The sequence below is a fragment of the Neofelis nebulosa genome, chromosome 5 (assembly GCF_028018385.1).
Source record: "Neofelis nebulosa isolate mNeoNeb1 chromosome 5, mNeoNeb1.pri, whole genome shotgun sequence".
In the NCBI taxonomy this organism is placed as follows: Eukaryota; Metazoa; Chordata; class Mammalia; order Carnivora; family Felidae; genus Neofelis; species Neofelis nebulosa.
In genome coordinates this window covers 100710726-100738262 of record NC_080786.1, presented here as the reverse complement: position 1 = coordinate 100738262, position 27537 = coordinate 100710726, and the positions used below count along the sequence as shown (strand labels likewise).

Sequence of the window (27537 nt, the reverse complement as noted above, 5' to 3'; positions counted from 1 at the left end):
AAAAAAAGCAACCCACAAATATATATATATATATATATATATATATATATATATATGTGTGTGTGTGTGTGTGTGTATGTATACACACACACACACACACATATATATATATATATATATATATATATATATATATATAGGCTTTTAGTTTTTTCTCATTCAAGAAGACTTCATGGTAGTGCCAGTACTTCTGCTGCATCATATCATGAGGTATGTGATGCCCAATTGTCCAACTTTTAGTGATGCTACAATTGTTTTTAGGTGGTGCAAGCCTTGTCCTTTCATTATGATGTTTCCCATTAACGTTACACTTAGTAGTTTCAGCATCAATTGATAGTTGTTGCCTATTTACATTATTTCATTTCAGATGGCAAAATGAAATATGCTAGGTCTCTGCTTCTATATTTGTTAGCTGAAATTCTGTATAGAAGAATATTACTTCATTTTTTGTTGTTGTTACCTTGAAAAAGTTCATAGAGGAAAGGCAGGATAAATGTTTAATTCTTTCTATTTTTTAAAAGAACAATCCATGTTTAGAGTAGTAAGTTGATATTCCAAAAACCTTATTGGAAATTAAATGAATTTTGGTATCATTATCAGCTTATGGATTTTTATATATTGTGGGGTTCAATTGTTTGAAGTCATTGTTCTTTTAGAGTTCAAATTAGGCCAGTGAGAGCCCCTGTTGTTTTGAGAATTTTGTCCTCATTGTGTCTAGGGAAACTTCCATCTACTTTGTTCAACTTTTTTTATTAATAGCTATTAGTTCTCTGACTTTTTTCCTTACTTAGTCCCCCGAATTATGGTGTTTACAGTTAAAATATCTCCTCTAATTTCCCCATGAGAGACCTCATTTAATCAGTTTTTCTGGTTAAAATCTTTTTTTCAACATGGCAGAGCAATATTTATAAGCCATTTTGCCAGGGCATTATACTGGGTAAGTATAATTTGGTAACAAGTTTTGCTCCCTTACTATTCCTATATTTTTTAAAATTATCATCAGACAGCAAACATATGCTAGGTACAGAAACAACCTTAAATTTGATACTACATATTGAATGAGATACAACAGTAAGACAAAATGTGATGTTTTCTGACCTCCACTACAGTTTTGCAGGTAGCAGAACATATCATCGGTTTATTCGTTAAGCAGTTTAACTCTCCTATTATTTCCCCACTGATCACAAAGTCTGTGTAAGTTATCTGATCATCATTCTCCTCTGACTCCCAGAGCATTTGGTCAATTCCCAAGCCAGGCTTTGATCTTTGAAGCTGTTCAGAACAAAGAAAGATAAAAAAACATATGTCAATTACCCAAACTGTCTAAATTTTGACTTTTTTCTTTTGGTTTTAACAATTTTAATATGTACATATTATTTTGAGGATATTTATTACTTGTACCTTTTAATTCAAATTTATTAAATTAGCAATAACTTAGAAAGAAAAGAATCCTTAGATACTGCAGTCTTTCTGATTTCTTCTACTCAACTAACCTATACCTGCTTTAGGATGGCTAAATACCTGATTCAGATAAACATAAGAAGAAAACAACTTATACGATAATATTCCATCATAAAGATGGTCCTTTGGATGGTTTCTTACTATCTATGGGAAAGTATCACTTAAAAGGTGATACATAATGCTAACCACTATGTTTGAATAAGAAAATTGAATGGAAGCCATTGTCCTAAATAAAGGAATAATGCAGTTCTTAACATGGAAAACTATGAATTCTCAATTTCATAGAGTTTTTAACTAATGTTCACAAATGCATTTATGAATAACTCTGACTTACCTTCACCATACCTGATATTATTATATAAATTCCTTTGGGCTCATCACCTTCTTCAAATATATCATTTCCACAATCAAATGTTACCACTCTGGCTCTTTCCTTAAAAATATCACCAAATATATAAGATATAAATACTATTTTAGCAGTAGTTGGTGATGTTGAAATTTATATTTTAATAAATTTTTTGCATTTTAAAATACCACTTAATAAGATCTGACATGCTGTGTTAGTAAATTTATAAGAGAAGATAGGAATTATGAATATCAAAGAAAGAAAGTGGATATTCATAGATCTATATAACTTCATAAATGGGGTATTCATACATGGATTAGAACAGAAATAATTTAATGTAAGAATAAGAATGTAAGGGAAAGATAAAAAAAATATTTAATCTGGATGGACAATAATGAGAACAGATGCAGGCTAATGTCATATATATGTCTCTTACATAGTTATACTGTAAACAACAGATAAAGTAAATAAAAAATTCATTCATTCAAAATATATTAAGCAGGTGGGTAAATATAATTGGTCCTTTGGCACCAAGTAGATACAAAAAGAGAATGTTATTAGAACAAGTTAGACCTATTTATTTCCGCATTCAACAAACACTCTTTGAGCACTCTTTGTGTAATATGCAGAGTGCTAGGGTTTGGGTATACAAAATATGGATGAGCTAAAGAGTATAGTACAGGGGCGCCTGGGTGGCTCAGTTGGTTAAGCATCCGACTTTGGCTCAGGTCATGATCTCATGGTTCATGAGTTCGAGCCCCGCGTCGGGCTCTGTGCTGACAGCTCAGAGCCTGGAGCCTGCTTCAGATTCTGTGTCTCCCTCTCTCTTTGCCCCCCTCCCCCCCAACTCACACTCTGTCTCTCTCTCTCTCTAAATAAACATTTAAAAAAAAGAGTATAGTACAGAAGAGAGATGTAAAGGTGATTGCAATGCAATGTACTTAATGCTATAATGAAAGTATATAATGGATACAACGCTGACACCTTTGGTCCTCCAAACTCAGAAAGGATCACAGGTTGATCTTCTATTGGTGGGATATTTGCCTCCAAAGCCTACTTTTCTGAGTATTTTGTAAGGATGTTTCCAGAGAAGCAAGATTTGAAAAAAAAAAAAAAAAAGTAATAACAAAGGGCATTTCAAGAAAAGTAGCACCCCCAGAAGAATGGAATTAGAAAATAGTGTTAAAGGGCTTGGGGCACCATGCAAGGTTCAGTATGAGGTATATGATGAATAGGCAACAGAAGATTAAAATGGAAAGGGAGGCAAGAGACAGACTGTGGATAGACTTTGCATGTCATTTAAAGGGATTTTTGGGATTTTATCCTACAGGCGATCGATGACATTTAAAGACTTTTAAGCTGGAGAGTATCATAGTCTCTTTTTAGAAAATCATTTGTTGGTACATTAAAAATGGTATTACCAGGAAATAAAAATATTACCTGAATGAAGCTTATATGATCTTTTTCTTTATCTAGCCATGGAATATTGTAGAGTGCTTCTTTAACAGTAAGTGGTTTGATAACAGGTTGAAAATCAAGTATCTCTCTTTTTTTGGCCATTATTAACTAAAACCATAAAATTTAAGAAAAAGGATGAATAAAATTGTGTTCAAAGAATGTTTAAAAAATATGACTTTGTACTATTTCCTTTTCTTGCTCTTCTGAGATTTTGTTCTTCTATGGAACCCTTCAACCTCTCCCCACTGATATCCTTTTTCCGGTATCATTATTCTGAAATCATAGATTAAACACTTAAAACTAAACCTTTTTACTGAACTATAGCAGATAAACAAAAAACACACAAATTATAGAGTCTAATGGAGTTTAAATGGGACTTAAACCCTCTCCTTTCTCCTTTCTCCCTTTTTTGTTCAGTCCCTGCGGCTGTTTCCACTTTTCCACTTTCTCTCCAGCTGCTTTTGGGGAGGGCTGCTTTTCCTGTACTCCCCCCCCCGCCAAACCCCAGTCTCTGTCCTCTCTCTGAAAGCAAAAACAGCTCCCTGCCCTCCGTGGTTTCTCTCTCCCCCAGTTCACCTCTCTGCACTGTGTACCTGCTGAGTTCTGTGGTTCAGGTTGTGCACATTGTTGTGTTAATCCTCAAATCAGTTTTCTAGGTGTGCAGGATGGTTTAGTGTTGACCTCAAAAGTGCAAAAATCATAAATGTCCACAGAAAGAACATTTACAATATGAAAAGATCTGGGTAACCAGCACCCACATTAAGAAATAAAACATTTACTGCACCCTAAAATCCTCTCTTATATTCTCTTCCAGTCATTTCTTGTATCCAAAGACAACCACTCTTCTATCACCAGAGTTTAGCTTTGTTTGGTTTTGAGCTTTATCTGCATGAAATCAATGAGTATGTACTTGTTTGTGTCTGGTTTGTCTACTATTGATCTACTATTCATCAACATTTGGGGTGCTCCAGTTCTGGGCTTTTGTAATGCTGCTATATTTGCTTGCTGTACATATGTGCACATTTCTGTGACTATATGGTTCTGTAATCCAATTGCTGTGTCATATATATGTGTTCAAATTGAGAAGCTTCTGCCTACCAATTTTCCAAAGTGTTTGTGTTACTTTACACTCTCACTCTGATGTTCCAGTTGTTCCACGTGATGGCCTACAGTTGGTATTGTCAGTTAAAAACCATCAGGTATTCTGGACATAAGCCCTTTGTTGGATATATTTGTTTTGAAAATATCCCCTACCTTTTTGTGGCTTGTCTTTTAATTCTCTTGTTTTCTTAATAAAGAGAAGTTCTCAATTTTTGTGTTGCTGAAATCCAATTTTCTATCTTGTTTAAGAAATCTTTGCCTATGCCAATATCATAAAAATTATCTTATATTATCTTCTAGAAGTTTATTGTTTTACCTCTTACAGTTATGTACAATCCATCTAAAATTGGTTTTTTCGTGTGTGGTGTGAGATAAGAATTCAGGTTCATGAATGAAATAGGTTGAAGAACAGAAAAACACAAGAACTACTGAGCCAAAGTTAAAACTGAAGTGGAGAGATACGTTAATAGATTGTCAATATTACTAAGATGTCAGTTGTCTCTAAATTGACATACAGGCTTCTTGGAATCCCAATGGAAAGTTCATTAGATTATTTAATGGAAATTGACAAGTTGATTCTAATGTTTATTTGAAAATACAAAATGCCAAAACTAGTCAAAATAATCTTGAAGAAAAGAGCAAAAGCTGGAAAATACATAAAATCAGATATGAAGATTTATTATTAAGTTCCAGTATAAGATGGTGTGATATACATTGAGAAAGATTCAATGACAGATAAATAAAATGATGAAACAAGAATCCAGAAACTCATCAACACATACACAGTCATTTAATTAATGAAATACTCCACTGAAGTTTAATAGGGTATGATAATCATTTCTATAAATGAGGTTGAGTCAATTGATTACCCATATAGGAACAAAATGTTAATTATTTTTTTAAGAGAAAGAGAGGAGTGTGAGTGGGGGAGGGCTAGAGAGAGAGGGAGACACAGAATCAGAAGCAGGCTCCAGGCTCTGAGCTGTCAGCACAGAGCCTGACATGGGGCTTGAACTCATGAACCGTGAGATCATGACCTGAGCTGAAGTTGGACGCTCAACCAACTGAGCCACCCAGGTGCCCTGGAAAAAAAATGTTAATTTTAACCTAGCATTGTTATGTAAGGCATTCTAGAAACTCTTAACAGTAGAGAACAAACTGAGGGTTGATGGAGGGATGTGGGTGGGGTGATGGGCTAAATGGGTGATAGGTATTAAGGAGGGCACTTGTGTTGAGCACTGGGTGTTATATGTAAGTGATGAATCACTAAATTCTACTCCTGAAACCAATGTTACATGATAGGTTAACGAACTAGAATTTAAATAATAATTTGAGGGGTGTCTGGGTGGCTCAGTGGGTTAAGCATCCAACTTCGGCTCAGGTCATGATCTTACAGTTCGTGGGTTCAAGTCCTGCATCAGGCTCTGTGCTGACAGTTCAGAGGCTGGAGCCTGCTTCAGATTCTGTTTCCATCTCTTTGCTCCTCCCCCACTCATGCTCTCGCTCGCGCTCTCTCTCTCTCTCTCTCTCTCGAAAATAAATACATGTTAAAAAAATTTTTTTAAAAATTTGGAAGAGAGAGAGAGAAAACCCTTAATGTTAAAATCCCCTAATCAACTGGTATGATTTTTTGCTCAATCAATCAATCAATCAATAACATTGGTTTGGGTTATTATTTCTATTTTCTACAGAGTAAACTTTTCCCATAATCAGGTATATTGGTCTTAGTGGTTTTTTTCTTTTTTCTTGTTTATTTATTTATTTTGAGAGAGAGAGGGAGAGAGAGAGAGAGCCTGATGCGGGTCTTGGACTAAGGATGATGAGACCATTCCCTGAGCCGAAATCAAGAGTCTGACACTTAACTGACTGAGCTACCCAGGTGGCCCCAGTCTTAGTTGTTGTTTTTTTTTAGAGAGACAAAGGGTGTGAGTGAGAAGCAGAGAGAGATGGGGAGAGAATCCCATGAGGGGCAGAGAGAGATAGACAGAGAGAGAGAGAGAGAGAGAGAGAGAGAGAGAGACAGGGCTCACTCAAAGTGGGGCTCATGCTCACCAGAAGTGGAGTTTGAGCTCACCCAATTCAGAGCTTGAACTCACAAACCATGAAATCATTACCTGAGCTAAAGTCAAATGCTTAACTGACTGAGACACCCAGGTGCCTCATCATTCTGCTCTATTTAAATCCATTTTCTCATAACCTCATTAGCATTGAACACTGACTCCCCCCCACCCCATTATTGCTGTTTTAATGGGCAAAATGTGGTATGTATTAATAATTCAGTTTCTATTTCCTTAGTTACTAGAGATGTCAAATATCTTTTCAAACATTCATTAACAACTTTTCTTTTTGCCTGTGAAATGCCTGTTTCATATTCTTCTCACTTTCTATAGGATTCTTTGTCATTGATTTGTGGGAACTTTTTAGGCATTATTGCTATCACTACTTTGTGTGTAATTAAAAAAAATTTTTTTTAATGTTTATTTATTTTTGAGAGAGACAGAGACAGAGTGCCATCTGGGGAGGGGCAGAGACAGAGGGAGACACAGAATCCGAAGCAGGCTCTAGGCTCTGAGCCATCAGCACAGAGCCCAGCGTGGGGCTTGAACCCACAGACTGCAAGATCATGACCTGAGCTGAAGTCAGTTGCTTAACCAACTGTGCCACCCAGGCACCCCTGTCTTGAGTATTTTTAAGTGTACAGTTCTATTTTAAGTGTACATTCATACTGTGGAATCATAGCACTATTCATTTTCAGAACTCTTTTCATCTAGCAAAACTGAAGTTCTATGCCCATCAAACAATAATTCCTTATTCTTCTCTCTCCTCAGCTCCTGGAAACCACCTTTCTTTCTTTCTTTCTTTCTTTCTTTCTTTCTTTCTTTCTTTCTTTCTTTCTTTCTTTCTTTCTTTCTTTCCTTTTTATTTATTCATTCATTTAAGTAATCTCTACACCCAATGTGGGCTTGAACTCATGACCCCAAGATCAAGAATCACATGCTTTTCTGACTGAGCCAGCCCAGTGCCACCACCATTCTACTTTCTGTCTGTTAAGATTTTGACTCTATACAGAAGTGGAATCATATTGTATTTGTGTTTTTGTGACTATCTTATATCATTTAGACTGTCCTTGAGGTTCATCCATGTTGTGGCACATGTCAAAATTTTCTTTTTTTTTCTTTTTAATTTTTTTTAACGTTTATTTATTTTTGAGACAGAGAGAGACAGAGCATGAATGGGGGAGGAGCAGAGAGAAAGGGAGACACAGAATCCAAGGCAGGCTCCAGGCTCTGAGCCATCAGCCGAGCCCGACGCGGGGCTCGAACTCACAGACCGCGAGATCGTGACCTGAGCTGAAGTCGGACGCTTAACCGACTGAGCCACCCAGGTGCCCCAGAATTTTCTTCTTTTTTAAAAGGCTGAGTAGTATTCCATTCTGAGTATATACCACATTTTGCTTACCCATTCATCCATCAGTGGACACTTCAATTGCTTCTTTTTCTTAGCTAGTGTAAACAATGCTACTGGAGTGCTATCAACAATAGGCAAATTATGGAGAGAGCCCAAATGTCCATCAATTGATGAATTGGTTGAGAAGATGTGGTATATACATATACAATGGAATACTACTTGGTATGAAAAAGAATGAAATCTTGCCATTTGCAACAACGTGGATGGAACTAGAGGGTATTATGCTAAGTGAAATAAATCAGTCAGAGAGATATATGATTTAACTCATATGTGGAATTTGAGAAACTTAACAGATGAACATAGGGCAAGGGAAAGAAAAATAAGATAAAAACAAAGAGGGAGACAAGCCATAAGAGACTCTTAAATACAGAGAACAAACAGAGGGTTGATGGGGAGGATGTGGGTAGGGGGTGGGTTAAGTGGGTGACAGGCATTAAGGAGCACTTTTTGGGATGAGCACTGGGTGTCATATGTAAGGGATGAATCATTGGGTTCTACTCTTGAAGCCAAGACTACACTGTATGTTAACTAACTTGAGAATAAAAACAAAAACAAAAACAAAGGAATGCCGCTGGGATCTCTTTGAGATCTTACTCTCAGTTTTTTAAAGTATATTCTCAGAAGTGGAATTGCTAAAACTTAGGGAAATTCTTCTTAAGTGCCATACTGTTTTTCACAGTGGCTGTACCATTTTACATCCCCACCAATGATGTACAGGGTTTTTGGTTTTGGTTTCTTTGATGATACTCATCCTAATTGGTATGAAGATTTCATTGTAGTTTTGATTTGCATTTCCTTAATAATTAATGGTGTTAAGCATCTTTTCGTGTGTTTATTGGTTATTTGTGTATCTTTTTTGAAGAAAATATCTATCCAAGTCCTTTGCCTATTTTTGAATTGAGCTGCTTGGTTTTTGTTGTTGACTTTCAAGAGTTCTCTATATATTCTGTATATTAATTCCTTATCCAATACATGATTTGCAAATATTTTCTCCTATTCTGTTTGTTGCATTTTTATTTTGGTGATAGTGCCTTTTGATGCACATGAAGGTCATAATGTACATTTTTTTAAATTTCCTAATTTTCATGAAGTCCACTTTTTCTATTTTTTTCTTTTGTTGCCCGTGCCTTTGGTGTCATTTTAATAACTTATTGTCAAATACAGTATCATGAAATTTTGCCCTCTATTTTCTTCTAAGAGTTTTACAGTGTTAGGTCTTACATTAGGTCATGGGTTCATTTTGAGTTAGTTTTTGTAAATGGTGTCAGGTAGGGGTGCAACTTCATTCTTTTGCATGAGGATATCCAGGTTTCCCAGGAACGTCATATAGTTGGATCATGTTTTTTGTCTATTTTGCCAATCTTTGTGTTTTGTTTGGAGAGTCAAATCCATTTATATTTAAAGTAATTACTTATAAGGGAACAGTTACTTCCATTATTTTACTATTTTTCCTACATATAGCTTTTTGTCCTTTATTTCCTACATACTGGCTTCTTTTGCACGTAGGGTTTTTTGTTTTGTTTTGTTTTGTTTTGTTTTTGTTTTGTTTTGTTTTTTGTTTTTTGTTTTTTTTGGAGTGAAACACTTAAATTCCTTTCTCATTTATTTTTTGGGTATATTCTTTGTTACTTACCTTTTAATTTCCATGATGATTACATTTAACACCCTAGAGTGTAGTACTCTAATTGAAATGTATATCAGCTTAACTTTCATGACATATAAAACTCTGCTGTTCCATCCACACTCCTTTCTGTTGTTACAAATTTATATCTTTATACGTTGTGTGTCCAAAATATATATGTTTTTAAATGCGTAGTCTCTTATATGATGTAGGAAACAACATATAGACTTACAAGTCAACATTATCATAATGTTAGCTTTTAGACCAATAATTGTTTCAAATGTTCTAGTCTCTTAATCATGTAGAAAACAAAAAAAAGTGGAGTTGCAAAAAAAATATTACAATAATATTATCTTTTATCATTGCCCATGTAGTTATCTTTACTAAGATCTTTATTTCTTCATATGGGTTCCAGTTATTGTCTTCTGCCCTTTCAATATGTAGGGCTCCTTTTAACATTTCTTTCAGGGAAGATCTAGTCATAATAAACTCCCTCCACTTTTGTTCATCTGGGAATGTCTTAATTTCTCCCTCATTTCTGCAGGACAGTTTTGCTGGATATAGGATTTTTGGTTGATAGTTTTTTTTTTCTTTTAGCACTTTGAATATATCAGCCTGCTTCTTTCTGATCTCTGAAGTTTCTGATGAGAAATCTGATAATAATTGTATTGAGGCTTGCTCATGTGTGATGAGTTGCTTCTCTGGCTGATTTACAAATTTTCACTTTGTCTTTTGACAGCTTGATTACAATGTGTCTTGGTGTGGGTTTTTTTGAGTTCATCCAACTTGGAATGTATTGACCTTCTTGAATGTTAATATTTATGTCTTTCATCTAATTTGGGAAGTTTGCAGCCATTATTTCTTCAGATATTCCCTCTGTCTCTATCTCTCTCTCTCCTTGTGAGATTCCCACAGTGCATATGTTGGATCGCACGAGTCCCTTAGATTTTGTTCACTTTTCTTCAATCTTTTTCTTTCTGTTCCTCAAATATGATAATTCCCATTGTTGTGTCTTCAATGTGACTGATTTTTTTTCTACATGTTCAAATATGCCTTTCAGTTCTTGCCACATAAGTGTTATATATTTAATGTTAGGTTCACACTTAAGGATTTAGTTTTTAATTAATACTGTGAATAGAATATTTTTCTATATTTTCTTTAGTTGGGGAAGAATTTTGAATGTTGATAGTATTTCTGAATATTCTATAATTTATCTTATTAAGCCTATATTATTAGGCTTAATATATCTTATTAAGTCTATTAATTCTCTAGGATTTTAAATTAAACCATCAACATATAATAACTGTCTTTTCCTTTTCCCCAAAATTTTACCTCTCAATTTCCTTTTTTTTTTTTCTTGACCTGGCTAAGACTTCTTTTTCCTGACCTTAAATGGTATACTTATAAGTGTTTTGACATCTAATACTATGTTCGTTTTAAATTTTTAATAGAAACTCTTTATTGGATTAAAGATGCTATTTATTAGTCTTGTAAGAATTGTTAAAAATATTTTGAACAATTAATTTTGTCAAATGTTTTTTTCTTCTTTTTAAATCTTTGAATAAGTTCTATAGCTATTTTATGAGCTAAAACCTTCTTAGTCATAGTATATTACTTACTAATATATATGTTATAATATATATTACTTACTAATATATTACTTACTAATAATATATACTTACTAAACTTTTAATATGTTACAAGATTCAATTAGCTACTATTATGTTTAAAAGTTTTGTATATGTATTCACAAGCATAATAGCTTTTGGATTTTTTTTATACGGTTCCCAATTTGGGGAATAAATTTTCTACTTATGGAATTAGTGGGACCCTCTATATTTTTATATGTCATGGTACTAATAATTAACTTAGAGAAAGGAAATGTAGTTATTTTTCACCCTATAGATGGGTGTTCTTATAAATCATGGAATTCTATGGGAAAAGCTGTTTTGGTGGCACAGATAATTCCCAGGAAAATATTGATACCCACTCTAGCTTAGTAAGGAGTAGTTTTATCATACCCCTGATTTGGGAGCAAAGCATAGAAAGAGATGGTCCCTCACTTTGGCAAGAAATGGAAAGAAAAGCTGACCACTGGAATTCAAGAAGGAAATGCTTTATGGTATGTGCTTTTCTTTAGACAATTATTTTAATGTGGATATTCATATACCAGAGATGGTCTGTAATGGAAAATCAAAAGTAGGTTTGAAGATCATGGATGACTATATATCAAGAAAGTATATTTGTTTTTAAAATATGCTACCTTACCTTATTAATTTCAGAACCTTCGATTTTATGAATAATCCCTTTTGACCTAAAAACCTTAACAATTTCTCTAGCCAAATTGAGCATGACATTAATCTCCTCCTTTGTTTTCATAGTAATAGCAATTTCCGGGTGATCATACTCTAAGTAGCCTGAAAAATAACACAATATTTTCAGAAAAAATAAGAACATTATTTAAATATTTCATGTGGACAATAAGCTCAATATTTTTGCTCTAAATCCATGGAGTACAACCCTCAACACAGAGAAATATATCTTTCCCTGATGAGTCCTCTGCAATCAATCATAATTCACCAGCAGCAGCATAGTTCTGTTTACCATTTTCTTGTCGGCTTGTACTTACACCTATGCCCATGAGGAAGGACAGACAACCCCAGTCGTAGGATTAGCAGTTACACTGATCCACTTGCATGGAACACTGAGAGGCTCTTCTGGTTTCTAGGTCTGGGGTTTATGTCCCGCTTTTCCATTCTGTTTGAATTAGGATTTTTGACTACAAACTGTGCACTTAGATATGGCTTTTGATTAAGTCCTCTCATTCATCCTGGGTTATTGCCCACCCAGCATGCCTGTGCGTCTAGATGACTCATCCATCTATGCTCTTCTGCCTGTCTTATCTGGATTCCTAAATGCCCACAGAGCTTCATTCACTTAGATTCTACATTTGGGCTTTTATGCTCTTCTGCCTGTCTTATCTGGATTCCTAAATGCCCACAGAGCTTCATTCACTTAGATTCTACATTTGGGCTTTTCCTTGGTGATGACTTCTTGTCTGGCTTGATGACTATCTGCCGTGCAAGATCTCTCAAGTCCAGTTCCATTCTCATGCTTGCTGTACTCTTTTACTGCCCACCATCTGGTATCAAACCCCCTCCTTCTCCTCACACATGAACACTATACTATAGGAGTGTGTCTGTCCCATTTCCAGTATTAATCCTCTACTAGGAGCATGATGTGGCATGACTCAGGGAATAAGCTGGTGCCATGTTTAGGCATAGAGCCTTCCAGGAGACATATCAGAGATCTGTGAAGCTCGGTTGTGATTTCAACTTATAAAGCTAAATCTTCACATGGCAACTCTATGGCAAGTGGAGAGAAAAAGTAACTTTTTCCCCTGTATTGCTCAGGAAGGTATGTGTACTTTTGGTTTGGAAGAAAATAGAATTTATAAGGTGATAATAGTGTGTATAAACATGCAGTGCTAATGTGTTTCCTTTAAAGAGGAATTAAAAGGGCTTCATTGAGGTATAGGGCAGAAAGAAAAAGCGTGGAGAGGTAATATTACACTAAACCCATGCAGCCAAAGATATGATCATGCTGATTGTTGAAGTTACTCACTCTATTATTAGTAATAAATAGGTTGCCTTAACAATCGGTTTAGTTGTCAAAACAACTGCCTTTCAGAAGTAATGATAATAAGAGATGGGTGTGCTTAATCTTTAGAATGAGGGTTACCTACCTAGCTCTTTCAGAGCATGTCCTGTATTCTTCATTATCCTCCTTAATAATACCTACGAAATAAAAGAAGAAGCATTATCCCCATTGGAAAACAAGCTGTTATAAAATGTCTTTACATTTGCAGCTGATGGATTTTTAACCTAACTAATAACTTTAAAGAAAAATATGATGGGGAGCTTTTTAGGGATTAGAACTGAGTTTTGTGCAATAACCTTAATTTGCTCCAGGAAGAGTGGTAGAGAGAGTAAAAAGTGGCATAACAGGTTGATTTTGAGAAGCCTGAAGGCAAGTCATATTTTTTTTCTCTAAAAGTAACTTGCTTTAGGTTACTATTGATTCTGAAAAACACACACATGGTAGATATTTTCCTCTTCAATGTTATTAAAGCCTCTAAATTGGGGATACAGGGGAAGCTTTCAATCTTAAGTGAGGTAAAATGTTTGGCCAAGCTGTGTGAGAGCAGTAGGGACTAAAACCAGACAACATCTTAGAGATTCAGGTCCTTTTATATTTCCTACTGTGTATTCTCAAATTCCAGGGCTAAATATCCTTTTTCCAGGTTAGAAAAGGTAACAAAATTCAGGAAAACAGTTTGATTTATTTATTTTTTTTATGTTTATTTATTTTGAGAGAGACAGAGACAGCATGAGCAGGGGAGGGTCAGAGAGAGAGGGAGAGAGAGAATCCCAAGCAAGCTCCTCATTGTCAGCTCAGAGCCTGATGTGGGTCTCGAACCCACAAACCATGAGATCATGACCTGAGTAGAAACCAAGAGTCGGTCGTTCAACCGACTGAACCACCCAGGCACCACCAAGAAAACAGTTTTAAAGTTCCAGGTGATAAAGAAAAGAAAGATAATTTTGTGTTCTACTACATATCATCAGTTCAATTTTCCTGACTATCGAGATTTGGGTACATTTTACACAGAATTTAGATGTTCTAAATTGCCTTGAAAGGTAAATGTTTCACATAGTTGACAAACTTGTGAGAACATAGTGTTAGTCTGCCTCAGTCAGAACGGTAAAAAACAAAATCTAGGGGGTGTCTGGCTGGCTCAGTCAGTAGAGCATGCAACTGTTGGAGCCACACATTGGGTGTAGAGCTCACTAAAAAAAAAAAAAAAAAAAAAAAAAAAAAAAAAAAAAAGGAAAGAAAAAAAAAGAAAAGAAAGAAAAAAGAAAACTAAAATCTAGAACTTAGGCCCTAGAATTCTCTTTGCTGTTTACTACCTATGTGACTTTGAGCGTAATCATTCAACCTCTCTTGGCTGTGTAATGAAAGAATTAGACAAGGTTTCCTTCTAGATGAGTTATTATTACTCTTCCCAGTTTCCAGATCCCCATCCTTTGCTTCTATTACTATTTACCGTGGGGAAATGAGGCATATAGACAGGAGGGGAGCCTTTGGGAACTATGAGGAAGTTCTGGTTGATCAACACTGCCATCACGTCTCATCCTCCAGTGTTTCCTGTTGAGCACAGCTATAGGTGAAAGATCCTGCAACTTGGATCAGGAGGGAACTACCCACTGCACACAGGCGTCACAAGAGCTTCCACAAGAATGAAAAGGTGGGTTGCAAAAGCCTCATGACTTGCTACTGTGGCACAGACATTTCAGTAAGGAGGCATTTGAGTAATACAGGTGTAGACTAGTTTAAGTTTTTACAGAAATCACTCAGGGAATCAGGAGTCAGGGACCACACCTACACATAGGGACAGAGAACATAATGGGTGGGGCAGCGGAGGGACTGGAGGAGTAAACCCTCTCCTTAGTATTTAAAGTTTTTCTCACCTGTTTAACTTGCTTAGAACTTGAAATTTGATCAATTATAGTCATTATGTCTGCTTCACCTTGGATATAACCTTTTAGTATAGCATATTTAAAGGATAGCTGATGACTCATCTTTTTATCTATTATTTGCAGCAACTTGGGGGTTATGAGCTGAAAAAAGCAGAACTACTATTTAATATAAATTGTATACATTTAGTTAATTATATGTCTATTAGTTTACCTAAAGTAGATAATGCTAAGAAATAACATTCTTTCAACGGTAACTATAGTAACCTGTCGAGGTTCTTAGTTATTTTATTCATGATAACTTTATAACTTCATGACTACAGCTATTTCCTAGTAACTAATAACGTTGGGCACCTATGTGAAGTGATGACTTTACTCTTTACTTATGTCCCTTATAGAGAACTGGATGTTATTTTCAACTGACTTAACTTCTTGGAAAACAAAGCAATTAATCTTTTGGGCTTAAGTCAAAAAATGTCTATAAAGTATTGCTATTTTACCTGCAAAATCTCCTACTAACCTTCTTGCTAGAAGGTTTATTTGGGGGTTAGAACCCACCACAATTATGCTTCTTGTGTGACCCCACCATTAACTTCGCGTGGTTTCTTTGCTGAGGTTTACATTTCCAGATTATCTCTTAGCACTGAGCAATCCCCTCACTTCAGTAGAGTTGGCTATTTTTGGTGTCCTGTCTATGCTCCATAACTTCCATAGTCTGCCTTCCAACCACCTGCCATTAATCCTAGAAGAGCTAGTTTATGTTCATCTTTCAAGATTCAGTTCAACTATCACAAGTATCACCTAATAAAGGAAGTCTTTTTTTTTTTTTTAAATCTCATTAGCATTGTGTACAGACTCTGTTTTGCACTTGTATATTCTACAATATAACATTGGAACATCTAGATGACATATCATTTCCCTTCTACAATGAGTTCTCTGGGGGTAGACAGTACAGATAATTTGTCTTCATGTTCCAAGGACTATCATCTGACATAAGATAAGAGTTCAGAGTTTCCTGAATATATATACAAACTTTTCTTAAGTTGTTTACCAGTTTTTTTCATTTAAAATATTTGGTAGACTCTGCATATCTTCCCATCAGAAAGAATTAAGTAGTCACTGAATACACTTTACTTGCCTTCCTTAGGTCAAATTGCACACTAGCATTACTTACGGTCTCATTTAGTAGTAAAACTGGAAAAGCTACCAGTTGCATACTTTTAGACCTAGTTATTTCTCTTGGTAGCACAATTATTTTTTAAGCATATGTAAAAAAACTTTAAATGTAAAGATTCTAACCTATTAGTTTTATTTCTAGATGAACTATGTTTTACTTAGCCTTGTATCTCTCACGGTGCTTGTATGTGTATGTACCTTATTTGTGTATGAAGAGAGAGAGAGGTGGTGAGAGAGAGGGAGAGTATATCTGTATCCATATACATACTTCATATGCTTTGTGATGAGTGAGTTTCATGTCATTGAAATAATTGTATAGAAAAAATATCATACTTGTCATAGAAAGGTGTATTAGACAATCAAAGGTCATTTTGATGCTGTGATTTTATATTACTATGAATTTATGTAACATGAAATGTGCATTTTTTGGTTTCGTGATGTGTATGAATTTATACTATTTGTTTTGTCACTGTGAATGGTTTGCATGGTTGTTTTGTTGATTTTATACCAGGTATCTATACCAGGTATCTATAAAAATATACATAATTTTGGGGTTAGTTTATATTTACATTAATACGGAATTTGTCATGTACTCTATTCAAGGAAAAGCTGTGATGAACATTTCTATACTTTCATATGCTAAGTAAACTACAAATATAATTTGGATACTCATAAAACACTGTTACAAAATTTAATTTGTGAAAGGGATATAACATTTGAAATATAAACATCATTCCAATAGAAAGTGGAAGCCATAAAACTAGTAAACTTTAGTCCATATCTCATGAAGCAGTCATTAGAATTTGAAAAGGAATGATTTTATAGTTCTTTACCTTTAAAATACGTAGTATGCGAAGAAATTGAACAATTTTAAAAAAGATTACAGTTTGAATAAATTCAAAAGTATAAGTAATGTAATTTGTCTCAATAAGAATTACATCTATGATGCCGACTAATGTAATTGTCAACTCAAATAGATTCCAGGTATGTGAAAAATATTCCTTCCTCATTGCAGCCATCTGTTGATTTAAAAAAAAACAACAACACATTATCTTGTTTGTTTTTGCTTTTACTGCAACATTTTCTACAATAACTGAAATATCACTCATTAGGTTTTTTTCTCTGATCTACCTTAAGACTACTTGTCTGAAATACTAGTAAATAATCATATTAACTTGAAATTAAAATGGTTGGAATATTGAAGCGTCCATTCCAAGGGAGAAAATATTCAAAATTCCCTACTATTTTATGACAGTTCATTCTTTCATTCCTTCTTTGTTTCAGAAAACCTACTATAGCTAAAAGAATGGGAAGTATTAAAAATGACTGGATTCAAGCCTGGGAAATTGGATTTCCAGTGGAATTTTGAAGGGAGAGTAGGCTTACAGAAGATAAATTTGTTAAGAATATGCTGTTTGAGATGTTTGCACAGTATTTTGTTGGGGAGATCCAGTCATCAGTTGTCTATATGATCTGAGGTTCTTGATAAAATCTGAGCAGGGAACTGAATTGGGAAGTCATTAGACTATAAATGGTAGTTGATGCCAGGGAAGTGAATGAGATAGGCATGGTGTGTGAAGCTCTTTATTCTTTACGTCCACATCTCCTATCTCATATACCATATCCTTCATGCAAATCTAACACCTTTCCAATCTCCATGCTGACCAACCCATCCCTAAGCTCCAGTCACTGGGAGTGACTTTCTTTCTTGTGGGCGTCCTAGTGTTGCTTCTGACTTTTCCCTTATTTTTGTTCATCAAGCTATGTACTCACATACTCAACCTCCGCTTTTCGATCCATATGACACAATACTATAATCAATTTGTGGGGGTTTATTTCCTCATTTTACAACTACCTTTATATTTGATTTAAAAATCAAATCATGAAATGTTTTTCAAGTTTACAGGGATATGTATCACTCTACCTATCTATCTGTTTATCTATCTAGTATTAAAAAAATAAAATGAACACTACTACCCTGCTAAGTTTAAGAACACTGCCAACACCTTTGAAACTCCCTTCAACACACACCATTTTGAACTTTATTTGTGCAAATACAAAATCAGTTCTTAAAGTATAGATGTTGGCTATTGAGTTGCCTTAAAAATTTACTTACCTTTAACGTTTTATTTATTTTTGAGAGATAGAGCGCGAGCAGGGGAGGGGCAGAGAGAGAGGGAGACACAGAATCTGAAGCAAGCTCCAGGCTCTGAGCTGTCAGCACAGAGCCTGATGCGGAACTCACACCCATGGACGGTGAGATCGTGACCTGAGCTGAAGTCGGATGCTAAACCAACTGAACCACCCAGGCGCCCCAAAAATTTACCTTTAAAAATTAAAGTTTATTTGTTTGAGAAGTGAAAGAGAATTTCACATACTCCTTTAGAAAATTGTGTGTAGCTAATGCTGAAAAATGAAGTTAGGGAATCTCTCTGTGAGACATATAGCATGTTCATGCACACACACACACACACATACACACACAATTTTGGATTACCTTAAGTAGGGCCTCCATGATATAAAATGTAAGAAAAAAGTAGTTAGAATATTTTAATTCATGCTCATAGATATCATTTAATTCAGGTATCCAAGAAATTGTAATCGGAAACATATTCATCATTATCACAAGATATCCAACATACTCAAATTCATTAGTAAATACGATTTTATGGCATGACTGAAGAAAGCAATGTCTGCAAAAAAAAATAAGTTTTATCTGATAAAATAATTATACGGAATTATTTTCATTATATGCTCAGCTATGTTCTAATCATCTATAGCACAGAAGCCAGCTTAGTTCTGGGTAGGAACAGTCACTCCCTAACACTTTCTGACATCCCACTTCAGATGCTGTCCTTTTAATTTCCCCCTCTGCTAAATGTCTTCAGGCTGATTTCCTTTCTTTTTCACCCACCTTCGTCAACTTTCATTCACTTTTACTTTAAAAAAAAATTTTTTTTTTAACGTTTATTTATTTTTGAGACAGAGAGAGACAGAGCATGAACAGGGGAGGGGCAGAGAGAGAGGGAGACACAGAATCTTAAACATATATATATGTTTTATATGAAAAGAGTCCCCACACTAATGAATTAACATATCCATCACGTCCTATGATTACCTTCTGTGGGGGATGAGACCTTTCAGGTTCTAGTCCTTTAACAAATTTCAACTATACTATTGAGGGTTTTCAGCTAGAGTCACTGTGTCTTATATCAGATTCTCAGACCCGATTCATCTTCTAGCTGAAAGTTTGTAACCTTTTACCATCCTTTCTTTATTTCTTCAACCCCTCAGCTGGTAACCAGGTAACCACTTTGCTATTCTCTATTTCTATGAGTTGACTTTTTCATTTTTTTCTTTTGTATACTCAACACATTAGTGATATCATGCAGTATTTGTCTTTTTCGGGCTTATTTTCACTTATCATAATGCCCTTGACGTCCATCTGTATTGTTGCAAAAGGAAGGATTTCCTTCTTTCTCATGGCAAATAATATTCTCATATACCTTATTTTCTTCAATCAATCATACACTGATGGACAATTAGGTTATTTTCATATCTTAGCTACTGTGAATAATGTTGCATTGAACATGGGAGTGCAGATCTCTTTGATATCTTGTTTTTATTTCCCTTGGATATGAAAGGAGTTTTCACTGGATTGCTAGATCATATGGTAGTTCTATTTTGATTATTTTGAGGAATCTCCAAGCTGCTTTCCATAGTGGCTGCATCAATTTACATACTTATCAACAGTGTACAAGGGTTCTTTTTTTTCCACATCTTTGCCAACATGTACTATCTCTTGTCTTTTTTTTTTTTTTTTTTTTTAAATTTTTTTTTTTTTTTTCAACGTTTATTTATTTTTGGGACAGAGAGAGACAGAGCATGAACGGGGGAGGGACAGAGAGAGAGGGAGACACAGAATCGGAAGCAGGCTCCAGGCTCTGAGCCATCAGCCCAGAGCCTGACGCGGGGCTCGAACTCACAGACCGTGAGATCGTGACCTGGCTGAAGTCGGATGCTTAACCGACTGCGCCACCCAGGCACCCCTCTCTTGTCTTTTTGATGATAGGCATTCTAACAGGTGTGAGGTGATATTTCATTGCATTTTGATTTGCATTCCCCCGAGGAGTAGTGATATTAAGCACATTTTCAGGTATTTTTTTTTACCATTTGTATGTCTTCTTTGGAAAAGTATCTATTTATTTCCTCTGAGCATTATTTAATAGGGTGTTGTTTTGCTTTTTTATTGTTGTTGTTATTGAATTGTATGAGTTCTTTACACCTATCAGTTACTAACCCCTTATCAGATACATGATTTGCAAATATTTTCTCCCACTCCATAGCTTTTAATTTTGTTTTTTTCTGTGCAGAAGGTTTTTATTTTTTATTTATTTTAATTTTAAGATCACTTGTTTTATTTATTTTTTAATTAAAAAATATTTTTTAATGTTTATTTATTTTTGAAGGAGAGACAGAGTATGAGCGGGGGCAAGGGAGTAGAGAGAGAGGGAGACACAGAATCCAAAGTGGATTCCAGGCTCTAAGCTGTCAGCACAGAGCCTGACATGGGGCTCAAATCCACGAGCCATGAGATCATGACCTAAGCCGAAGTTGGATGCTCAACTGACTGAGCTACCCAGGTGTCCCTATTTATTTTTGAGAGACAGAGAGAGAGAGAGAGAGAGAGAGAGAGAGAGAGCACATGCACACACATAAGTGGGAGAGGGGTAGAGAGAGAGGGAGAGAGAGGGAGAATCTTAAGCAGACTCTATGCCTATCCCCTGACTGTGAGATCATTGTGGCCTGAGCCAAAATCAAGAGTCAGATGCTTACCCAACTGAGCCACCCAGGAGACCATGTGCAGAAAATTTTAAGTTTGATGTAGTACCACTTGTTTACTTTTGGTTTTGTTGACTTTGTTTTTGATGTCAAATCCAAAAAGTCATTGCCAAGACTGCTATCATGGAGTGTATCTCCCATGTTTTCCTCTGGGAGTTTTATGGTTTCATGTCTTACATTCAAGACTTTAGTCCATTTCAAGATTATTTTTGTGTATGGTGTCAGATAGTGGTCTAGTTCCATTATTTTGCATGTAGCTGTCCAGTTTTCCCAATGTCATTTACTGAAAAGACTGTAATTTCCTCATTGTATATCATTGATATACTCATCCCATCTATACACTTGGGGATTCAGGGAAATAACCACACAGTGGACTTGCTGGATTATTATGAAACAGACTGGGTCAGAGACTCCCATATATTATCTGGCCTAAAAGCTTCCTGTCTAACTTGAGAGCTATAACAACATTTCAAGCCTTTGGTATCAGTACCATTTCTAATGCCATATCCCATGGTCTTTAAAAAAGTCTGGGTATTCTTTTTTTTTTTTTTTTAATTTTTTTTAACGTTTATTTATTTTCGAGACAGAGAGAGACAGAGCATGAACGGGGGAGAGTCAGAGAGAGAGAGGGAGACACAGAATCTGAAACAGGCTCCAGGCTCTGAGCTGTAAGCACAGAGCCCGATGCAGGGCTCGAACTCGTGGACCGAGAGATCATGACCTGAGCCGAAGTTGGACACTTAACTGACTGAGCCACCCAGGCTCCCCAGGGTATTTTCTTTTTCTCAATGCAAAGTAACTCTGGTAAAGTGACTTAAAGGTCGATCTGAGAAAAGATTGAGGCAATATTTATCCCATGTATTTGTGGTATTGCTGTAGATCTTTCTCAAGGGCTCTGGTTCTGAGAACTGACTCAGAAGGAAAGGGTGGGGAATCATGATCTTCCTTTGTAGTAGTTGATCTGATCCCTTTGCTCACCATTTCTCTATCTTTAGAAAAGTCAAGTAAAATGTAGTTAACTATTTGTCTATATTGCCCTTTGACACACATTATTTGTTAACCATTCCCAGGTCAAGGTACTCTGACCGCTACTCCAGGTTTGCTGTCCACAAAAGAGAGTATGCTCACCTTGCTTTTGACACTTAAGTGCTGCCATCTGTCTTCTGCTATTCCCAAATCCTTTCGATACTGGTAAGATGAATTCCATGGCAGCCCCCACTACTGTCAACTGTGCCTTGCAGAAGACATCTATCATTGAGTTTCTCAGTGTTGCCTCATGAAACTAAATGTCCTCTGGTCCTTTCCAGGGAGCAAAGTCATGTGGTGGGTCATTCATTCTCATATAATGATCTAGTTAAATATTCCAATTTTTATCATCTGCACTTCATTTCCTGTAATTTATTGGCCTGGTCAAGCTTCAAAGAGCCATCCCAAGAGTATAATAGTACCAGCTCCAAGTGTCCTTGGCAGAATGTTGAACCCTGAATCATCACGGATAAGACCACTATGCCAATAAATTCTCCCCAATCTGGCCTTATGTTGTAACCTTGTGGTCCAATACCCTCAAGACCCATTCTCTTATATGTTCTACTAGTATTTGGTAGTATTAGTCAGGCCCTGTAATTCCTTCAGTAGATGAGTTGTAGTCTCCTAAAGAAGGCACTATATTTTCCCCTCTGACCGTGTTGAGATCTGACCCGGGAAATTACCTTAGAAGCAATGAAAGGTAGTAGAGAATAACCTGGAAACAAAGAAAAGCTTTACCTTGTGATATATTTGTGGGCACTGAAGGTGACAGAAGGCTACTATTCTCTAGCAGGAAAAAAGATGGCTCCTCTGCCAGGTTAGCATATACACAAGCATGTGGGGGTTCAAGATCCTCAGCTCTATCCATCCAAGTGTTACCACTTTAGATCTCAGTGTCCTGACCCTTTTCTCTCAGAGCCCTCATACTGACACAGAAGCCTTGTCATTGCTCTAGGCATTTCTTCTTCTTCGTGCAGCTCTAGTTGCGTCCCCTTAAAACAGATACACTATACCCACTTTTTGTTCGATTCAGAATCATTTAAGTTGAATTTTTAATTTTAAGAATTATGTGTGTTTTTGTATCCAGTTTCTTTCGGTGATTGGACTTGTTCACGTTTGTGATTCCATCACATCTTTTTTACACATTCACATTATTGGAATGTTATTCAGCCCTTAGTAATAAATGCTCCTATCTGGTAAGTACTTACCCAGTGCTAGTCCCTGGACTAGGTGCTTATAAACACACTATACATTCTTTCCCACAGTCCCAGGAGGAACAGAGGAGAACCCAACTGGCATACTTTGGTACCCACTGTGGGTCAGTTACCTTGTCAGAGGCCTTACGTATCAGCCTCTAGAATATGACACAGATGTTGAGAACTGAAAAGCTCATTCAGATAATAAATGGCAGAGACTGAGATTCTAAACCAAGCCATTGGGACTCCAGAATCTGCACTTGAGATGAATGATATTTAGAGACAGCCTACAGGGTACACTATCAATTATAGTTTTTAAAATCTCTCTTTCTTTAAGTTTCATCATCCAAAATAATTACTCAGAAAGTTGTAGCTTTAGTCAGTATTGAAGGCTTAAAAAACTATAATATGGAAATATCTTTCTAGTATTTATTGAGTATGGTAGATTAAAGAGAGCCATATAAACTTTGATACTCTTATTGAGAAGAGGGGTCTATATTTCTTCCAGTTACATCTAAGAAAAGAAACAAAAGGCATCCAAATTGGAAAAGAGGAAGCAAAATGATCTCTATTCATAGATGACATAGTCTCGTATATAGAAAATCCTAGCAAATTCACAAAAAAGCAGAAGAGCTAATCAATGAATTCAGCAAAGCCTCAGGATGCAAAGTTAATATACAAAAATCATATACTAGGAATGGGCAATCCAAAAATGAAATTAACAGTTTCAGGGCACCTGGGTGGCTTAGTCAGTTAAGCATCCAGCTCCTGGCTTTGGCTCAGGTCATAATATTGCAGTTTGTGAGTCTAAGCCCCACATAGGGCTCTGTGCTGACAGTGTGGAATGTGCTTGGTATTCTCTCTCTCTCCCTCTCTCTGCTCCTCCCCTGCTCATGCCCTCTTTATCTCTCTCAAAATAAATAAAGAAAGAAAATAAATAACTTAAAATTAAAAAAAAAAAGAGAAAAGTTTCATTTATAGTAGCATCAAAAAGAAAAAAAATATGTAGGATTAATTTTAACCAAAGATTTCTTTGCCAAAAACTACAGGATATTCCTGAAAGAAATTAAAGACCTAAATAAATGAAAAGTCACCTCAAGTTCATGATTTGGAAACCTTCATATTGTTAAGATGGCAATACTGCAGATTCAGTGCAAAATCCCTATGAAAGTCTCAATGCCATTTGGTTTTGTTTTTTGCAGAACTAAGCACATCGTAAAGTTTATATGGAACTACCTACATCATTACGCCAATCTTGAAAAAGAGAGTAAATTTGATAGATTTATATTTCCTGATCTTGAAATTGTATAACAGCTATGGAGCAATTTGGTGGTTCCTCAATAAATTAAACATAAAATTATGATATGCTCCAGCAATTTCATTCCTAGGTGCACACCCAAAAGACGGAAAGCAGGTATTCAAATACTTGTACATAAATGTTCGTAGCAGCACTGTTCACAATAACCAAAAGGTGAAAACAATCCAAATGTTCATCAATGATGAGTAGATAAAGAAAATGATATATCTGTACAATTAAGCCATAGGAAGGAATAAAGTCTTGATACATGCTACAAAGTGGATGAAACTCATGTCACTGATACATTCTACCATGTGGATGAAAACATTGTGCTGAGTGAAAGAAGCCAGAAACAAAAATCTATGTATTGTATGATTATAATTATATGAAACATTCAGAACAGGTAAATTCATAGAGACAAAGCAGACTTGTGCTATGCAGGAGCTGGGGAGCAGGGAGATTGGGGAGTAACTAATGAGTGCTGAATTTACACTGGATGCAATAAAAATGGCATGGAATTTGATAGAGATGATGGTTGCCAAACATTGTGAATGTACTAAGTAACACTGAATGATACACTTAAAAATGGTTAATCTTGTTATGTGAAGTTTACTTCCATAATAAAAAAAGTTGTTATACTGTTTCTTTTTTTCTTCAAGTAATTTTTTGCATGTATATAAGTAATTTATTTATAAACTACCCCCAAATATTTTCCAATTTATTCAGGATATAATTTAAAAAAGTTTGTAAAATATTTTATTTTTAAGTAATCTCCACACCCACTGTGGGTCTTGAAGTTACAACCCTGAGATTAAGAGTCACATGCTCTATGGACTGAGTCAGCCAGGCGCTCCCAGGATATAAATTTAAAAAATTAAAAGGGAATTTAAAATCAATATAATAGCACTTCTAGTAAGGTTTAAAATCACTTACCTTGATGGGATCCCTTTTTCCTTTTTAGTATTGTACACCCAATTGAGCAATACTTTTCTAATAAAGGCAAGAAGTTTTTTGCTTTCAGAATAAGTCTTTATTGTCTCAGGACTCATATATCTGGGGGGGGGGAGGAGAAAGAATCATTAAATATGCTTTAAAATTTGGGGGATAGATATAATGTAGTATTATCAGAAAGTAGTAAGACAATTTTGTCCATCGATAACTGAAATTAGGGCACTGTCATGAGCATAGGTCCAAGTCACAAAGTTGTAGATACAAGTAGATATATAATTATGAATTTAGATTGTGGGGCTCACTCATTAGAGTATAAAAAACCCAGAGAAACATGGTTTATAATGGAGAGGTCAAGGTTCGGGGAAGGAAAGAATAACACGATTTAAATATTTGGAATTCAAATACTTCCAGGCTTTCATGTTGGATCCCCCATTACCTAGTGAAGCAATAAACAAATTACCTCACTAACCTGTTTGCTCTATAAAATAGATGTAAAAATATACATGCCAGTCAGGGATAATTAAATGAGAAACTAGATATGAAACATCCAGCCTGTCTCACACATCCTCTTATTCCTTTGATTTTACCTTCTGGGCAGGTAGTTGGGAAACTTAGGGGGAATATACACATGGTGGGTAAAGAGTTATGGGTACTTAGGAAAATCAGTGGTCATAAAACCCCAAAAGACAATTTGGTAGCATGTATCCCATTGTCTCTAGGTTTCTTCTGGCTTTTTATTGAGGCAGCTCAGATTTATATGCTGTGATTTGGTCTTGCTTAGGCAAGTCCCTTGGGTTTCATTATCTTCGTCAGAAGGAGGATAGGGTTTTGTCTTTGGGTCTGAAGCCCCACTTTAAAATATGCCTTAAATAGAAGGGCATTGGTGACTTGCATTCAAAGGTGTACCTTGTCCTTCCTCTTGATTATACTGTTCTTACTCTGAAATTTGAGCAATTTCTCTGCTGCAAGGATACAGGCATAATTGAAAAGAAGAAAGTCACTGCATTCTTTGTGATTCAATAAAATAATGTAGCAATTACATGGAAAATCACCAACATACATAGGACTTGATTTGTTCCTAATCTTAAAAATATTTATTGAACGTATTATGTTTGCTAAAAGCTGGGGAGAAACCATAAACGAATATGGATCTCTGCCCTTAAGGATCCAGCAGATAAGTAGAGTAAAACATGAAAATAACAATTGTAGTGAAGGGCAGTAAGTGTTGCTGGGGAGATGATAAACAGTAGGGCACTTTGGATCCATCAAATGGGGGGGCATTTAATATAGTCTTGGGGAATCAGGAAACCTTCCTGAAGGAATTAATGACTCAACTAAGATCTGGTCATTTGATTAGTTCCTACCAATCCTAGAATTCTGTGATACCAGTAATTCTGTGGTATTTTACAGCCCAAACAACTAAGTAATTCAAGCTCCTGAATTCTTATTTTTTACCAACACGTTCACTGCTTAGACCTGATTTAGGAAAACAGTTATATCTCTTTGGTTGGATAGTGAGGCAGGTTAAACTTTGAATGGGAGCTCTGTAATCTATTATTCAAGTGACATGGGGTAAATTGTTTATAATCTCTTAGTGCCTCTTCGTTTCTCATCTGCAAAATGAAGATAATAGCACTTACCTCACAGGACTCTTAGAACATTAAATTGGTAGTACATGTAACATGTTTAAAACTATGCTTGGCACAGCACTTAATAAATAGAAGCTCTCTATTCAAAGAATTCTTTCTTAGGCAATGACACAGGCAGTTAGCACAGGACCTGTTTAAATCCCCAACTCTTTATCTCCTTAGACTTGTTTTATTGCCACAGGACACACCAACACACAGGCTACTGGTAGGAACGACCAGTAAATGGCAAAGTAAATGCCAAGGCAGCCCAGCAAAGCAAGTACTGAATATAAGTGTAATTAACAGGAAGTTCTCTGGGGATTGGAACACCATTCCACTTATCTTGCTATTCCCCACAGTACTTGGCATACACCTTTGCACATATTAGTATTTCATATTTATCTCCTTCATGTGTGACTAAAAAAT

The 27537-nt window shown here is 35.7% G+C and overlaps 1 protein-coding gene across 4 annotated transcripts in view; it reads right to left on the bottom strand.

Annotated features, from left to right (window-relative positions):
* Positions 1-27537, bottom strand: part of SLC9C1 (solute carrier family 9 member C1) — a 107375-nt gene that overhangs the window by 19225 nt on the left and 60613 nt on the right. For 3 of the 4 annotated variants that reach the window (XM_058731434.1, XM_058731435.1, XM_058731437.1), the window contains 9 exons: positions 25466-25585; positions 18669-18864; positions 17005-17190; positions 14990-15139; positions 13201-13252; positions 11724-11872; positions 3248-3373; positions 1796-1894; positions 1099-1272 (listed from right to left, as the gene is read on the bottom strand). In XM_058731434.1, coding sequence (XP_058587417.1) covers positions 1099-1272; positions 1796-1894; positions 3248-3373; positions 11724-11872; positions 13201-13252; positions 14990-15139; positions 17005-17190; positions 18669-18864; positions 25466-25585 — 1252 coding nt within the window. The remainder of the gene's footprint in view (positions 1-1098; positions 1273-1795; positions 1895-3247; positions 3374-11723; positions 11873-13200; positions 13253-14989; positions 15140-17004; positions 17191-18668; positions 18865-25465; positions 25586-27537) is intronic. The other variant, XM_058731436.1, reaches the window with a different exon arrangement.